Source organism: Scyliorhinus canicula, chromosome 4, assembly GCF_902713615.1.
Source record: "Scyliorhinus canicula chromosome 4, sScyCan1.1, whole genome shotgun sequence".
Lineage (NCBI taxonomy): Eukaryota > Metazoa > Chordata > Chondrichthyes > Carcharhiniformes > Scyliorhinidae > Scyliorhinus > Scyliorhinus canicula.
Genome location: NC_052149.1, coordinates 170,013,827 through 170,030,280, shown reverse-complemented (window position 1 = coordinate 170,030,280; position 16,454 = coordinate 170,013,827). Strand labels below are relative to the sequence as shown.

Genomic DNA, 16,454 nt, shown 5'->3' with positions numbered 1-16,454 from the left:
CACTAGGTCCCTTGTACCTTGGGAGGTGATAGCTACTGTCCTTTGGCCGCAGTTCGGCAGTATTAGAGCTCCAGGATATATTGGAGCAGGTGGCTAATGATACCGCGGAAGGACGGACTCAGTGAGCTCAACACAGAGTTAGTAGCTGTTCGGACGGTTGCCTTACAGAACCGCATGGCTCTAGACTACCTCCTTGCCAGAGAGGGAGGTACATGTGCTGTAGTGGGTTCTGAGTGCTGTACTTATATCCCTGATAGCTCAGAGAACATTACTCACCTAGTGGACCACATTAGGGGTGGGGTAAAGAGACTCCGCCAGTTCTCCTCGGACGACTGGTGGGGAGGACTGTGGTCTAGTTCCTGCACCACCTATCTGTTTCATGGATTTATTATCTTCATCGCTATTTGCCTTTTGCTATGTATCATTATAACCTGTGTTAAATGCTTTCGTAATCGTTTAGGCACCTCTGTGATGCCACAGATGCTTCAGCGGCTTTCCCAGTTAGACAAGCAGGACTTAGTAGATGCCGGAAATGTGTATGAGGACATTGGACCAAAGGATGATTTCCCGGAGGAATTCCTCAGACTCTCAAGGATAAGTCCCTGAGGGCTGTGTGATCATGGAATGATCACAGGGGGGAATGAGAATGTGAAGCAAGGGTTAATAGCTAGAACCATTCAGAATTAATGGGACACGTTAGTGGAAATTTACTAAGGAGGGAGTTATTATTGAATTTGTGAGCCGATTCATGACTGTAAGCCAAATAGCCTTGAGAAACAAGGAAGATGGCTGGATGATGGAATATGAAATGTAAGAGCCATTGATAAATCATGGCTGGACACCTGGTGTTTTGCTAAAATTGCTATACGCTCCTGTGCCAATAGATAACCTCAATGTCTGTAAAATTATGTATTGAAAATATGACAATAACAATTAATCATGTACTAAACATTTGGTAAAAACAAGCTGTAATCTGTACTGGAAGCAAGCTCAAGTGAATGTAAGGGACAGCCCCTTAAAAAACATATAAAGATAGGATGCTTTGGGCAAACCTTTGGCACACTCAGAGGTGTTTCTTTGGAATACCTAGAGGGCTGCCCAATAAAGATATTCTAAAGTACGAACGTGTTCGAGACCGTTTCTTCCGGACTGAGAGACAAGTGAATTAGAGACACATTCACAAGAGCAGGTCCTTTTCAGCGTGTGTCCAGGCCTCAACTCTGCTTTCCTCAGCAGGATCTAACCACTACCTGTTACCGGGTAGAATTCTGTCTTCTGGCCAATTCATTGGCCACTCAGCAGCCAATCGAACAGTCTCACCCTATCTCTTGGGTACTGAAAAGACTGAGTTTTCTGTCCAAAGCTAGCAGAATGCTCTCTCTTATAACTTCTGAATTCCCCATTCTTACTTGACTTAAATATACATATCCAGTAAGCATCCATGGACCAAAATGATAACAGCAAAAATAAAGAAACATGAAATAAGGGAATCAACAGGAGGGACCTTTACAGGAGGGACCTGTTTGTTGAGACGCAATAGTCGCTTATCTCCCAGCACGCAACGTCTTGTGACGCAAGCCTGTTTTGAAAAGTCGCTGTTTGCCTGACCTCAGAAAAAATCCTAAAGAATTATAACTGTCCGATGTGGCAAATGTTACTGAATTTTTGTAGCTTTTAAAATCTGTGAGATATTTGGGACATTTGAGGAGAATTAGCTCTGAAGGTGGTGACATAAAGAGGATTTGGGCCGTGTGGAGTTTGCACATTCTCCCCGTGTGTGTGTGGGTTTCACTCCCACAACTCAAAGATGTGCAGGATAGGTGGATTGGCCACATTAAATTTCCCCTTAACTGGGAAAAATAATGAGGTACTCTAAATGTTTTTAAAAATAAAGATTATTTCGAATTGTTTAAAATTAATGGAATAATGATATTAATAGGGCTGGTCTAGCTCAATGGGCTAGACAGCTGGTTTGTGATGCAGAGCAAGGCCAGCAGCGTGGGTTCAAATCCCGTACCAGCTTACCCAAACAGATGCCGGAATGTGGGAACTAGGGGCTTTTCACAGTAACTTCATACTTGTGACAATAAAAGGTTATTATTATTATTGTGGATAGCCAATGTCTTAGTTAAGTGTATTTCTAGTTTACTTTATTGTTGTTTATTTTACTGCTGAATAAGCATTTATTTTATTTGAAATCATCACAAAATGGCTGGGAAAACATTCTTAGAATTTCAAACCTTTCCTCATATTATACCAAATTGAAAAAATACAGTTGAGGGCAGTGGTTTCAAGTTTCCCTTCTGGGATTTGGAATAACTTTGGGCGTTTACCCCCAGCCATGTCCTTAACAATGTATATTTGCCATGCTGGCCTGAAGACACCTTCTCCTTAACATTAGGAAAAATCATGGCTAGATTGCAACTTCACACTAACCGTATAAGTGTGTAAGAGTTGCCATGTTGCTTAAAACTGCATTGGCATCTTTTAAACAACAGCTCATGTGCGTATGCTTCATCAGTATGAAGTTGTCAATTGTTGAACCTGCCTCCCTACTTAAATAGGGAAGATTTATCAGCAAAGCAAAAGGATACCTGACAACATTAAGTGAGCATTGAGTAAGCTCCAAGGGCTTTTATTTCTAATATTCAGAATCGGCTTTGGACTGTACTTTCAACTCAGAACAAAACAGAAGTGAACTGTGGAAGGAAGTGTAGTTATGTGTTGACAAGCAATATAGCATATTCCAGAAGGATGTAAATTGGCTTTTCTGATTTAGACACAATAAATTTAGAATCTTATCTTTGCTCAACAGAGAGTGGAAAGCCAAAGCTAATTGATTCAGTACAAGGTTAAGAAGGGAAAGAAATAATTCAAATAAAGTGAGGTCAGGCACCCTGGCAAGGAACAGCACTCACAAGAGTGTTAGTCAGGAAATCACAGGCTAGCAACTTGTGATTTTCCATCCTACCTCGCCAGTGAGTATCCACAATGGCAAAGGAGCCTTGCAGTGTCAACCCAGGATGCTCTCACACACCATCAAGCTGTCATCAAAATACCTTCAAAAACAATATTCAGAAAGCCTTAAAAGGAATATCAACTGTCTCAACTGAAATATTAAATCCCCATGACAGATGGGAGGGGGTTGGGGTGAGGGGCTAAAAATTTAAACTGTGGAGCATGTCCCTCAGCAAACACATCACACATTTGGTAGCAGACTAGTAATGTGTCTGGACTAGCAACCCAGAGGCCCAGGCTAATGTTCCATGGACCATAGGTATAAAGACCACCATGGCAGCTGGTGGAATTTAAATTCTACTAATAAAATCTGGAATTGAAAACTAGTCTCAGAATAGTGAACATGGAAATCACCATCACTGTCGATCAGAGAAGGAAATCTACCATATTTTCTCAGTCTGGCCTACTTGTGACTCTAGAATGATCCACAGCAATGTGGTTGGCTCCTAACAGTGCTCTGAAATGGCCGAGTAGGTCACTCAGTTGAAGGGAAATGAGGGATGGGCAAAAAATGCTGGCTGGGCTGCTTTCTGGCCTACGTAAGATCGGTAATAGCTACTGACCAAATAAATTTCCAATGAGGACCTATACAAGAAGACTGGTTGCTATACCATTGTCCTTGAAATCAAGAAATGCTGGATAAGATGGCTCAAGCATGTGCGGAGGATGTCCCAAGAGCAAATACCAAAGGTTGTTCTATGATGGACAACAGCCAGGAAATGTAAACAGGGCAGACCAAAACCAATATGGCTTAGGCCTGTGGTAACTGGAAGAGATGGGGCTTACATTTAGAGTGGCTGCAGCACAAGACAGGGCCTGATGGAGAACCATTGTGACTTTATGTCCCATTCGGGACAAGGTAACTAACTAACTAACAAATGCTGGCCTTGCCAACAGTGCCCACATCCCATGAATTAATAAAGAAAAACCTTTACCATTTTCTGTGTTGACTGGTAGTATGCTAACCAGACTTTATTAATGTATTTAAATCAGGCTCTCACAGTGCACCTGGAACTGGGTGGAAAACACAACAAAGAAATAACAGGACAAGGTGGTCCTGCCATTACTTTTGGCAGGACCTTTACAACCCAAGGCTTTCCAGATTCCCTCCACATGACCACGTCCTTTCTCACCCTCCCCATAAATATCAGGCCCAAGAGGACTACCATTGGGCAACAGTAAGAAAGAAAGCTTCTTTCAAAAAATCAATTCATATCAATCAGGTGATTTGAATTTCTGGCTTTGAACATTACATAAATGTTTAATAATTTAAGTGGCAGTTGCAACTACTATTCAAATTAATATTTAATTACAAATATGAATAAAATAATCTATGCAAAACAGGCAAGACTATTATTACAAGATTTGCGGTGTCAAGTACACTGATGAAGATTTTTATTTCAGCCAACATGCATTCACAAATCTAGCTTAACTCAACTGTGTCTGTGACCTTTCAGGCACAAATCTCTTTGAACCTGAAAATAGTCAATCCGTGAGAACCAGATAATAAGAAGAGGGTGTAACACCTACCCTGATGCTGATTTAAGTGCAATTATGTTTCTACTGGGTGGGGGAAAGCGTGGTCAGGTTACGGAGTTGGATGGTAAGCCATGATCATAATGAATGACGAGCAGGTTCGAGGTGCCGAATGGCCTCCTTCTGCTCCTATTTTTTGTGCTTCTATGTCTCAAAGGTAGATTCCTCCCCATCAGCATTCCAGAGTAAGGTGAAGCATTCCCTGATCATGGGTCAGAAAAGGCTTCACAAGATCATTACATCCTTTCACCTGGAAACAAACCTCAGCAACACACCATGCCTGAAGTAAAAGCCATGATAGACGCCCTCTCCATAAAGAAAGGCAAGGTCAAAAAACCTGTATAATCTATCCAATAACCCTGCCTCATAATAATGTCTGAAAAATACTTTCTTTAGTAATCAATTAGCTTGGAAGGAAAAAAAAATGTTTGTATGAAGGATTTTAATTTGGCTCCTACAAACAGTCAATTTGATAATTAAATCTACCCTGGTGTTAGGCTGCCCTTGTTATCATTTTAGAGTCTAACACAAAAATAACATTGCAGAATGAAGGTCATTAATGAACCTTACGACAGCACAACATTCTGATCAGCGCTTAGTGAGAGCTATGGATATTACAAAATGCAAGTAATATTGCAACTCTACTCTTTCAGGCCCTCTAATTGGATTGTACCTGGCAAAATATCAATTTGCTGAGTTCTGAATCAACAGTCGTGCCAACTGAGATGTGAGATATTCCCGTACCAGCCTCCCCGGACAGGCGCCGTAACTTGGCAACTAGGGGCTTTTCACAGTAACTTCATTGAAGCCTACTCATGAGCAAAAATGCTGTTGTTTTAACGGAAAATATTGTTAAAAGCTCCAAGTAGGCCTATTTCATAAGTCTGAATCTCAAATAAAACTGACACCTCAAAATACCAAAATGCCATTCTCAGCTGCAATTCACTAACAGGAGCATACATTGGGAAATTAGGTGTAATCATTTCCATATCTGGATTCACTGGTTTTCAGCAAGGCTTCATTGGTCCTAGTTATTTTGAGATTATATGTTTGGGAAGGGTTGTGCAGTCTTTCTGTAAGGGAGGAGATAATTGTCTGGCAGTGAAACACCCATAGTCACCATCACATGTTTCTGAATGCTGGTTATACAATGGTACGAAGATGCGATACTAACATGTCACAGGATAGGATTTTTCCTGGAGTGATGGGACAAGTATCGTACAGACCCTTGTCTGCATCAATGGTGCTGAGATGGAGATGGTTGACAGCTTCAAATTCCTAGGTGTACACATCGGCAACAATCTGTCCTGATCCACCTACGTCAACGGTACAACCAAGAAAAACAACAGGGCCTATACTTCCTCAGGAAACTAAGAAAATTCGGCTTGTCCACATTGACTCTTACCAACTTTTACAGATGCATCATAGAAAGCATCCTATCTGGCTGCATCACAGCCTGGTATGGCAAACTTCTCAGGCCCAAGACCAGAAGAAACTACAGAGTCGTGAAGTTAACCCAGTCCATCAGGCGAACCCGCCTCCCATCCATTGACTCTATATACACCTCCTGTTGCCTTGGGAAAGCGGACAGCATAATCAACAACCGTTCCCACCCGGCCTACTCACTCTTCCAACTTCTTCCATCGGGCAGGAGATGCAAAAGTCTGAGAGCACGAATGAACAGATTCAAAAGAGATTCTTCCCACTCGTAAATGACCCTTTTATGGACTGATCTGAACACTTCACACATCTTCTCGATTGAATAGTACTACACTCCTATATGCTTCAACCAATGCCTGTGTCTATGTATTTACATTGTGTATTTATGTTTGCCCTATTTTTTTTTCATGTATGGCATGATTTGTCTGGACTTTATGCAGAACAATACTTTTCACTGTGCCTCGGTGCACGTGACAATAAATAAATCCAATCCAATCCAATGCAAGTAGGTTACGGTCTTTTTGCAGTTTTCAAAAGATGAGCCAGCTTCCAAACCCCATTTCCCTCACATTTTTGTCTCTCAGAGTCTTCAGCCCAGAGAGGTCAGCTTTTGTGAGCTGCATGTGAGAAGTGGAAGAAGAATGTGGGTGCAGACATGGCTGGCTCATAGGCCCACCCCAGTTCTTGGAAACAGCAACCCATCTCCCAAAATTGTTCTTATACCCTTAAACCTCACCACTCAGCCCAAGGCCCCCTAGTCCCTTCATACTCCCCATGCCTCCCCCTCTATGCCTCCTCATACCCCCATCCCTTTACAAACCCGTTCATGCTTCCATGCCCTCTCCACATCCCCAGGTATCCTCCATAGCCACTCACATACTATCCAACACAAAGTATCTCAGGATGTTAGTGAAATAGGCATTTTTAAAATCTTCTAACAATTTAATGGAGCTGCCATTCAAACACACTTCTTACTGAAAAAAAAATGAAAAAAGCCAAAAATCATTCATAAAACATTCACTTACAATTGAAAAAAGATAGCCCCTGTGGCTAAGCTAAACCAGATCTCCTGTCAATCAAAGTAGTCCATAAGCAGGTAGCTACTATTTCTCCCCTAAGTGAAGATTTTCATTTCAATGTAATCTCGGTATTTAAATATATTATATTTATGTTATTACATTGGAGATCTCAAATAATGTCTTGTACAGTTTTGAAAGCAGAAGAGCACTTTCCCTATCTGCAATGTACTTTAATGCATCACAATACTTAAACAATGCTGGCCAATGTAATGGCCAACATATCTTTTTCAGAACAGAGCTAATGACATACCATAGCAGTTAAAACACATCTTATAGAGTACATCTAATAGTGACATTTGAGGTTTTTGACCTGTCAAATATTCCTGATGCCTCAACAGGTTTTCCCCAGCGGCTATAAAGTCCCCAATGAGGCAGAGATTGTCAGGACTTCCAAAACACCTATGAGCACACAAAAATAGCAGAGAAGGATGAAATTCAAATTTCCCAGAGGGTTCACTTTGGCGAATCCAACCTCAGATGAGGTGTGTGCAGGGTCACTTCCCAAGGCCCTCCCGATCTGCCAAAAGGTGATTTGTGAGGAGAGAGGAAATCCATTTTGAAACAAAAACTTTAGGATTTCAGGTGTTTTGAGCCAAATCCCATTTTCACCATGAGACAAAATTCTGACTTGTCTTTTTATGCTATAAATATTATACCACCCAGTCATGCCTGCAATTGTGGAACTATTTAACTACATGGAACTCCACTAGGCTGCAAATTCCACAGCTATACTTGTAGGAAAGCAAAGATAATTTTAAGGGATTTATATGTGTATTGCTAAACATTAGGCTGTGATTCTCCAGCCTTGTTGCGGCCTCGCTCGAGCGAAACGAGGCTGGTGAATAGCAGGAGAGGCCAAAAATTAGAACCGTGCCAGGAGCCAAACAGTTTGCAATGCAACTGGCCCACTCCCGTAGGCGAAATCGGGATCCTGCCTTGGCGTGGCGAGAAATCAATTATCACCACTTAAGCCCCATTTCCATGCAATTAATGGGAGCCACCCCATATCCAACCGCCCCCTGAAAGTGGTCACGCTGGCGTCAATTAGTATTCCTTTTGAAAAATGTGAACCTGGTGGAAGGGCGTCTGCAGGGAGCCGAGGTGGTGAATAGCCACCTTAGCTCACAGGAAAAAGCTCGGGGGCTTGCCACCCCAGTGCTCGACGGGGGATGGAGGAGGCCCTCGGCTGGGTGTGGGGGGGATACCCTCCAGAGGGGTGGGCTGCCATGGGAAGGGGTGTGTGCTGGAGGGCAACCGTTCACGGCACCAGCAACTATAGACCATGCCCGCCTGCCCCATTGAACCCCCACAACCCCCACCGACTGTCAAGGCCTCTGGCCGTGCAGCTGAAGGTTATTGCTAATGGGCCTGTGTTCAGTGTCCCTACCTAATGGTTAAGTGAGCACTTCACACAACCCAAGTGGATTCCCGTGGATGGGCGTGCCATGTAGCATGTGCGTCTCATTGTCTAGCATCCCAATCACAATTTGATGCATGGACACTGTGCTTGAACACTGCGGGAGGCAACACCACACATGCAGCAGCCAACATCCGAACATCCAGGAGATGGGACAGAGCTCCGGGGACATGGCCATGGCTGGAGAGTGAGTGACTGCTAAGGGAGAGGGAGATGCCTGGAGAGATGGGCCAAGGATTCGGCGATGGGCTACATTATGGTAGAAAGTGACAGAGGCATCCTACGGTTGTGGTCAATGGTGTTTATGGTGTTTTACAATTCCCCACTCCCCCGATGGTGTCACCTCTCCCCAACACCCCCTACTTACCCTCCCCCACCCTCTCCCTCCGTCCCGGTGCTCTCAGTGATCCTTCATGTGCTTTGCCATCCTAGCTCTATTGTTAAGTCTAGGTAAGTCCCCAGGATGCACACCTGAGGTGGAGGCAGCCAGCTGCTTATCTCGTCCCATGGCCTTCGATGCCCATGGCAGGCGTCCTGTGGGGGCTCTGGGGATGGAGGACACGGCACACTTGTCGGCGGCACATGCGCAGCAGTACTACCCTCTCCCGTGTGCTGGCTGCGAGATGCGGTCTCATCAGAGGGGTGAAACTCAGGGGAGCTGGTTGCCACCATTGCCACTCCATTGGACAGGTCTGGTTCTGGCCCCCATAGGGCCCTGGAATTCACCTTGGGACGGAGGAGCAGCTGGTTCGATCCCTGGCTGCTCCCCATGGTCTGCACCACCGTGTTGACGCCCTCAGTGATGCTCCTCAGAGACTGGGACATGCTCTGCAGCGCCTTGCTTGGACTGGGACAAGCTCCCCAGAACCTCGGCCATACCCATCTGAGAACGGGACATGTCCCATAGAACCTCATCAAGGTCAGCCTGGCTCTAGGTAACATCCCCTTAGCAAGTCAGGCATTCTGTCGAGACCTTCAACTATGGCCGTCACCGACTGCGCAACACCTTGGACACCTTCATTATTGGTGCCAACGTCGTAAACCAGGCTCTCCACTGCGGTTGCTGCCCCAGTAGTGTTGGCCTCTGTGCCACGGATTGCCGCTGAATCTCCTGCGCCCATAGCCTCTGGGACTCATCCAATTAGCTATGGATCTGCTGCAGTGTTGCTGACATCTCTCTCTGAATGTCTTGACCACTCCCTATCATCTCCATCAACTCCGGGAAACCTCTTCCATATGCTCAGCACCAGGCTGGGACTCGGCTGGGTCCTGGGATCCAGAAGCCCTCCAACTGCTGTCTCACCTGGAAATTCCTGCCTCCACCTGATGTTCATCAGCATCAGTGTGGTGCTCACCAGGTTATGCCCCAGAAGCCTGACCACCAACATTTCCTCCCGAGGTGCGTGTATATGCATTGGTGGAGGGTGGGGATGAAGTTGTGACAGCTGTGATGCCTCTATTGTGTCTTCCTCGGAGCTCCCCTCCGAGGTGGTCTCCTGGAAGGCTGGAGAGGGGCCACCCAAGAAGGGCTGGAGGAACTGCGGGAAAATTGGCATGTGATCAATGGGAGGGATGGGTTAGTAAGTAAGCCAATAACAACTAACTTTTGACAGGTCCTCCGGGTGGAGCCCCGTGGTTCCTCACCTCTGCAGCATCCGCTAACCTCCGCGTGGGTGAGGTTGGCGGATGCCCCAGTCACCTCCAGGGCATGCTCCTCAAAGGAGGTGAGGATTCTTAAGTCTGGCACCTCCCTGCCAATTTGGGCCCTCTCGTGGCGATTGTGCGAGAGCCTTTCCTGAGGCAACGCAGAGAGGATATGGTGGGAAAGGGGCAGGGGACGTTGTGAAGGAAGGGCTGTGGGGGTTGAAGGGAGAGTTGGGGGTCACATGAAGACTTAAGGAGTGGATGCCCACATGGGGGCAGAAAGGTCTCAGGCCGAGGGGCATTGGTATCTTCTCACTCGTGCTGCTGGGTGTAGGACATTGACCATTTTTCAGCACTGGAGGCCTGTTCTCCTGGTTACACTCGCAGAGCTTACAGCCACCCTACCTCATCCCAGGCAGCACTGGCTGCCCTGTGACTGACCCTCCGGGCCCTCGGGGAAACAGGACTTCGGGCGCGATTCTCCGCAAATGCGGAGAGTCGTAAAGGCTGCCGTGAAACTGGCCATGTTTCACGGCAGCCTCCGTGCCCCCTCCCGGGACCCGATTCTCCCCCCGGGCGGGGCTAGCAGCGCGGCCCCGCGAAGCACGGCATCGCGGGCTTAGCGACGGTTACCCTAGTCGCTACATTCCGGCTTCTGCTTTGTGATAAATGCGGAAAAACACAGCTAACTGAACACTTGACATTTAACATTCAACATAGCAAAAGTATGCTAATGTGTTAAAAGCAGTTATTAAAGCTTTGTCTATCATTGGTGTACACGTTGGCATGTTTCATTGATGCATTGTCATGAGCTTCATGTTGACTCTGGGAGTGCCACATTACTGAATGTTTCCTTGAACAAGCTGCAATAATAAATATAACTCTTATTAACTCTGAATCACCTCTACCAACGCCAGGGTTATCTAACTCAGTATTCATTGTGTGCTTATTACTTACACAGGCAACTGTGACTTATACAAAATAAGTATAAAATGGAACAAAACTGCTGCTTACATGAGTGCTGCAAATCGACTTCACAGGCGTGGAGGGTGTTTTTTCTGATGACTTGCTTCAATCTTGGAGTAACTCAATAAACATCAGATCAGATAAATGTGTGCTTTCATGCTCACTAAAGTGCGTTGTGGTTTTAAAATGTAGCATCACATTTTGAACATATGATTCAGCTTAAAACCCCAATTGGTAGGCTACAGGAATCCAAAAACTTTATAATTGCGAGTCTGAATTCTAATTGATCAGACTCCATGCATATCTAGTTTCAATATTCAGTGTGCATTCTTGATCCAACATATTCACCTTTCGTTATCTTACCTTCCTGCAATAGAAGATCCAAATACATCATCGACAAATCTGCTTCATTCACTTCAATTTGAATCTTCACATCTTCCACAAGAGGAACATTCAACCAGAAGCTTTGATCTAACAACAGGTTCTCCAAACATCGGCCAACAAATCCTGTTGGAATAAGAGTATTAACAACAAAGGGGTTAAAAGCCCAGGTTTTTTGTCACTTTTTGCATGCATTCGCGTTAAGAAAACAGTATAATGAAAGCAGAAAATATTGCTCAGAAAATGCTCAAAACACCTGGCAGCATCTGTTGAGAGAGAAACAGGGTTGTGTTTCAGGACTATGACCTTTCAACAGATTTCCAGCATCCAAGGATTTTGGATTTGTAAGAAAATTGTATACTGCATGGGCAAAGTGCTTGAGTTCAGCTAGGCATGTTCTTCTTTTCTCCTGAAGGCACTGGCTCATTCTGAGGTAAGGTTCCATGGGTGTCCAACAATGCCAATTAATTCAACCAACTGGCCATTTTCCCCTTGTGATCTTAAACTATATATTTTGGAAGACTATTCTGCCTTGGAATACATCACAGTTAAATAGGGGCCAGTCTACAACATAAGTCTACATATATGCACTTTCCAGTAGGGGTCACCTGGGTGATGAATAGGGGCATTGATCTGATTTTCCACCTTATTTTTTTTCTGTGCAGCCATGTTCAAGTTTTCTGTATATCAGGGCTTGCATTGTTGTGTTAACATACAGCCAGCTCAGCGATTTTCATACGAGTTTCTGACCTGCATTTGCAAAACATTGGACATCCTGTGTTAAAGAATGCCACAATAAAAGTTAGCTGTGCCTCTCTTTTGAGCCAGCTAATCACATATTTTGAATTAACTGGAATATAACTAATTAATTGTAGTCTGAACACACTACCCTATCCAGGGAGTGGGGCATCCAAACCTGCCGTAAGTTCATAAGTTCATAAGATATAGGAACAGAATCAGGCCTTTGACCCATCGAGTCTGCTCCGCCAATCGATCATGGCTGATCTCATCCTGGCCTTAACTCCACCCTGCCCATTCTCCATAACCCTTCAATTAAAAATATGTCGAACTCCTCCTTAAATTTACTCACTGTCCCAGCATTCATCACAGTCTGGGGTAGCGAATTCCACAGATTCACAACCTTTTGTGAAAAGTAGTTTTCCTCAACCCTGTTTTAAAGTTGCCACATCGTATCCTAAGGCTATGACCTCTCATTCTAGAATGCCCCACAAGAGGAAGCATCCACTCCACATCTACTTTATCCATATCTTTTATCATCTTGTATACCTCAATTTGATCTCCCCTCATTCTTCTACACTCTAGAGAGTATAGGCTGAAACTGTTCAATTTTTCTTCATACGACAAACCCTTCATCTCTGGAATCAAACTACTGAACCTCCTCGGAACTGCCTCTAATGCCATTATATCTTTCCCAAAATAAGGGGACCAAAACTGTGCACAATACTCCAGGTGCGGTCTCACTAATTCACAGATGACTCTGAAAGAAACTAGTCTGCAGCCCAACAAAAAGGACAAATGGAGAGAGAAACAGAACTACCATTGTCATAATGCTCAAGGCTATCAGCATCAACTTTGAAAGGAAGCCAGTTTGATGTTAACTGGAGTAGGATCCACATGAGTTTATAAGATAAAGCAGTCAATGTATGAGAGAGAGTAAGCAAACAATAGTGAGTGAGAGGGAAAGGCAAGGAGAGTGTAAAAGAAAAAAGACAGATGGAATGAGGGGAGAGCAGCAGAGGAGGTGAAGTGAGAGAAACAGGTAAAAAAAAATGAGCAACCTAGACAGGTAGCTGGGGAGAGAATCAGGGCATGGAAAAAAGTGAAAAGAATTAACATAGCCCTCGCTGATTAAAATCAACTAACTTCCTGCAAACTCGAAAGCAGATGTGGGAACTTCCTGGTTTGAATGATGTGGAGATGCCGGCGTTGGACTGGGGTGAGCACAGTAAGAAGTCTTACAACACCAGGTTAAAGTCCACCATGTTTGTTTCAAACACTAGCTTTTGGAGCACTGCTCCTTCCTCATTCACCTGAGGAAGGAGCAGTGCTCCGAAAGCTAGTGTTTGAAACAAACATGTTGGACTTTAACCTGGTGTTGTTAGACTTCTTACTGTGGTTCGAATGATTTAGCTATTATCCTGATTAACTAGTTGAATCATCAAGAAGGAAATTCTAAACGAAAAGCAAAATATAAACATAGATCCTGGAAGTCTGAAACAAATAAAAACACAATCTGTAAACTCTCAATAGGCCAGGCAGCAACTGTGTGGATGCCAGACAGACTAAGTTTCAGGAACGACCCTCATCAAAACGGTTTTAACTAGTTCACTCTCTCCACAGATGATGCCTGGCTTACTGAAAGAACATTTCTGTTAGCTATTCATCCTTGTAGACAGCAGAATTATTGTATGAGGATGAATTGAAAATACTGTCATCCGAAAACCTTCTTCAGCTGGCTAACAATTACATCACCTTCCAGAATTCTTAGGTCGACACTTGGCGTTCAAACAAAAAGAATTCCAATTTTTCTGAGCACTGAAATCTTCTGAGTGGAAAGCAGCTTTTAATTGTCAAGAAGCAAAATATTACAGATGCTAGAAATTTGAAATGAAAACAGAAAATGGTGGAAGCACTCAACAGAACGGAGTACCCACAGAAACGGAAACATTGTTGGGCTAATGTTTGAGGCCTTTCAACCTTTCAACAGACCATACTTTTTTATCTAACCTCTTTCCTTACTCCACAGATTTGCTGGCCTTCCTTTCATTGTCAAATACATGACTGAATATGTCAAACAATGACAGTGTTACAATTTTGGTGCAAGGCTGTGTTAGTTTGATGGCAGTCATGAGCAGCATAAACAGCCCAGTGATTAGTAAACAAAGAATAATACGTATCTGGGTGTAAATCCCAAACAGGGCATTTGATACATCGCTTCAAAATACAAAACATAGGAGTGATTATCCAAGTTTATGCTACAAGCAGGTTAGCTAACCCTCTGGATATATTCAAAGGCAGACTATCTGCTATTTTTCTAACTACTAAATTGAAGATATAGCCAATGGGTAAGACCACACAGAAAACAGACTATTCAAATTGCCACAAATTTATAGAAACATTAAGGATAAAGATGACTTTGTAACCCAATACTCAGAGAGCGGTTTAACATCATTTTAACTGTAAGATTTGCACTTCTGTTGGGGGCACGATTTTGGAAAGTGTATCAGGACAGGTAAATTGGCCAGCTTCCTGGTCCAGCAGGCGTTCTTACCCCTGGGGCCAGAGGTAGCGCTAAAGAGCCCGACAGCTGGAGCTGTTTTTCAACGCTCCACTTGCCACACACACTGCAGCCATGAAGATGGCTCAGAGAAGACCTGCTCTCCCGAGGTCCGAAGTCAGAGTTGAACCCACATCCTTTTCCCCAAGGTGGGCCATAGGCTCAAGCCTTCCCTCCCGAAAACTGCCTGGGGGGTGGTGGCAGAGGCAGTCAGCACCACTAGCCTCACCGGGAGGAGAGAGTTGGTGATCCGGGGTCACTGGTGAGGCCTCTGCCCTGAGAGGTGGCTCCCAGTTGACCAGAGGCCTTCTGAGCAATCATAGAACACAGTCAGCACTCAGCAGAGTGAACAGCCAGGTGCTTGTAACTGTCACCAAAGGTGTGCATTTAAAAGACAGACTGCATCAATGGCCCTCTGAGCCAGGCCATCCTGATCCCAAGGGGGACACCTCGAGTCTACGAATTGGCACCAAGTCACTCCCCGCAACTGCACCCAGCCCAGGCAGCACCCCCACCTCCCTTCCCTCCACCAGCCCATTAATATTTGAGGGTTTTTCAGTGATTATTTAGTATCTTGCTCCCCCTTCGTAACCATGGTGCCCAGGCCCCGCTTGCACCAATTCATGCCCGCAAGACGTCCATCTAAGATGTGCGGAGCGTTGCGGAAGGGTCGAGCATGAAGTGTCCAAGCCGCTAATGATATTGAAATCCATGCAAATGATCGTTTTGCAACCTCGCTTTAAAAAAATAATATTCTATTAAGGTATATGAAAATGTTTATAATAGTATCATAAACAATGACATCACCATGGTAAAATAAACATTTTGCCCCCCCGAGCCCAATCTTCACGCACCTCAACCATGCAACAACAATCAACCTCCCCCCTCCCCTTTGGAATACTGCATCTGCTGACATTTTCATTTTCCCCGAGAAAGTCGACGAACGGCTGCCACCTCCGGGTGACCCCTAACATTGACCCTCTTAAGGCAAACTTTATATTCTCGAGACTGAGAAACCCAGCCATGTCACTAACCCAGGTCTCTACACTCGGGGGCTTCAAGTCCCTCCACATTAACAAGATCCATCTCTGGGCTACCAGGGAGGCAAAGGCCAAGACGCAGCCTCTTTTGCCCCTGAACTCCTGGATCTTCCGACACTCCAAAAGATTGTTACCTCCGGACTCAGCACCACCCGTGCTTTTAGCACCGTGGAAATTGCCTTAGCCAAATCCTGCCAAAACCCTCTAAGCTTCGGGCATGCCCAAAACATGTGGACATGATTTGCTGGACTTCCCGCACACCTATCCTCAACCCTGAAGAACTTACTCATCCTAGCCGCTGTCAGGTGTGCCCGGTGGACTACCTTAAATTGTATCAGGCTAAGCCTGGCGCATGATGAGGAGGTATTAACCCTGCTTAGGGCATCCGCCCATAGCCCCGCCTCTATCTCTCCGCACAGCTCGTCCTCCCACTTGCCCTTAAGCTCCTCCACCGGAGTTTCCTCCGCCTTTATACCCCGAAAAATTGCCAAAGTCCCCCCAAGATTCGCATTACATCCCCCATCCCCTCCAACGGGTTCAAAATGTACAAGAGCAGGTCACTGGCGTAGAGCGAGACCCGTTGCTCCACCCCCCCCCCCCCCTCCCGAACCAGCCCTTTCCAGTTCCGAGAGTCT

At 45.0% G+C, this 16,454-nt stretch overlaps 1 protein-coding gene across 6 annotated transcripts in view; it reads right to left on the bottom strand.

Annotated features, from left to right (window-relative positions):
- Window positions 1–16,454, bottom strand: part of sh3tc2 (SH3 domain and tetratricopeptide repeats 2) — a 133,376-nt gene that overhangs the window by 59,305 nt on the left and 57,617 nt on the right. For all 6 annotated transcript variants that reach the window (XM_038795528.1, XM_038795526.1, XM_038795527.1 and 3 more), the window contains one exon: window positions 11,464–11,607. In XM_038795528.1, the coding sequence (XP_038651456.1) occupies window positions 11,464–11,607 (144 nt within the window). The remainder of the gene's footprint in view (window positions 1–11,463; window positions 11,608–16,454) is intronic.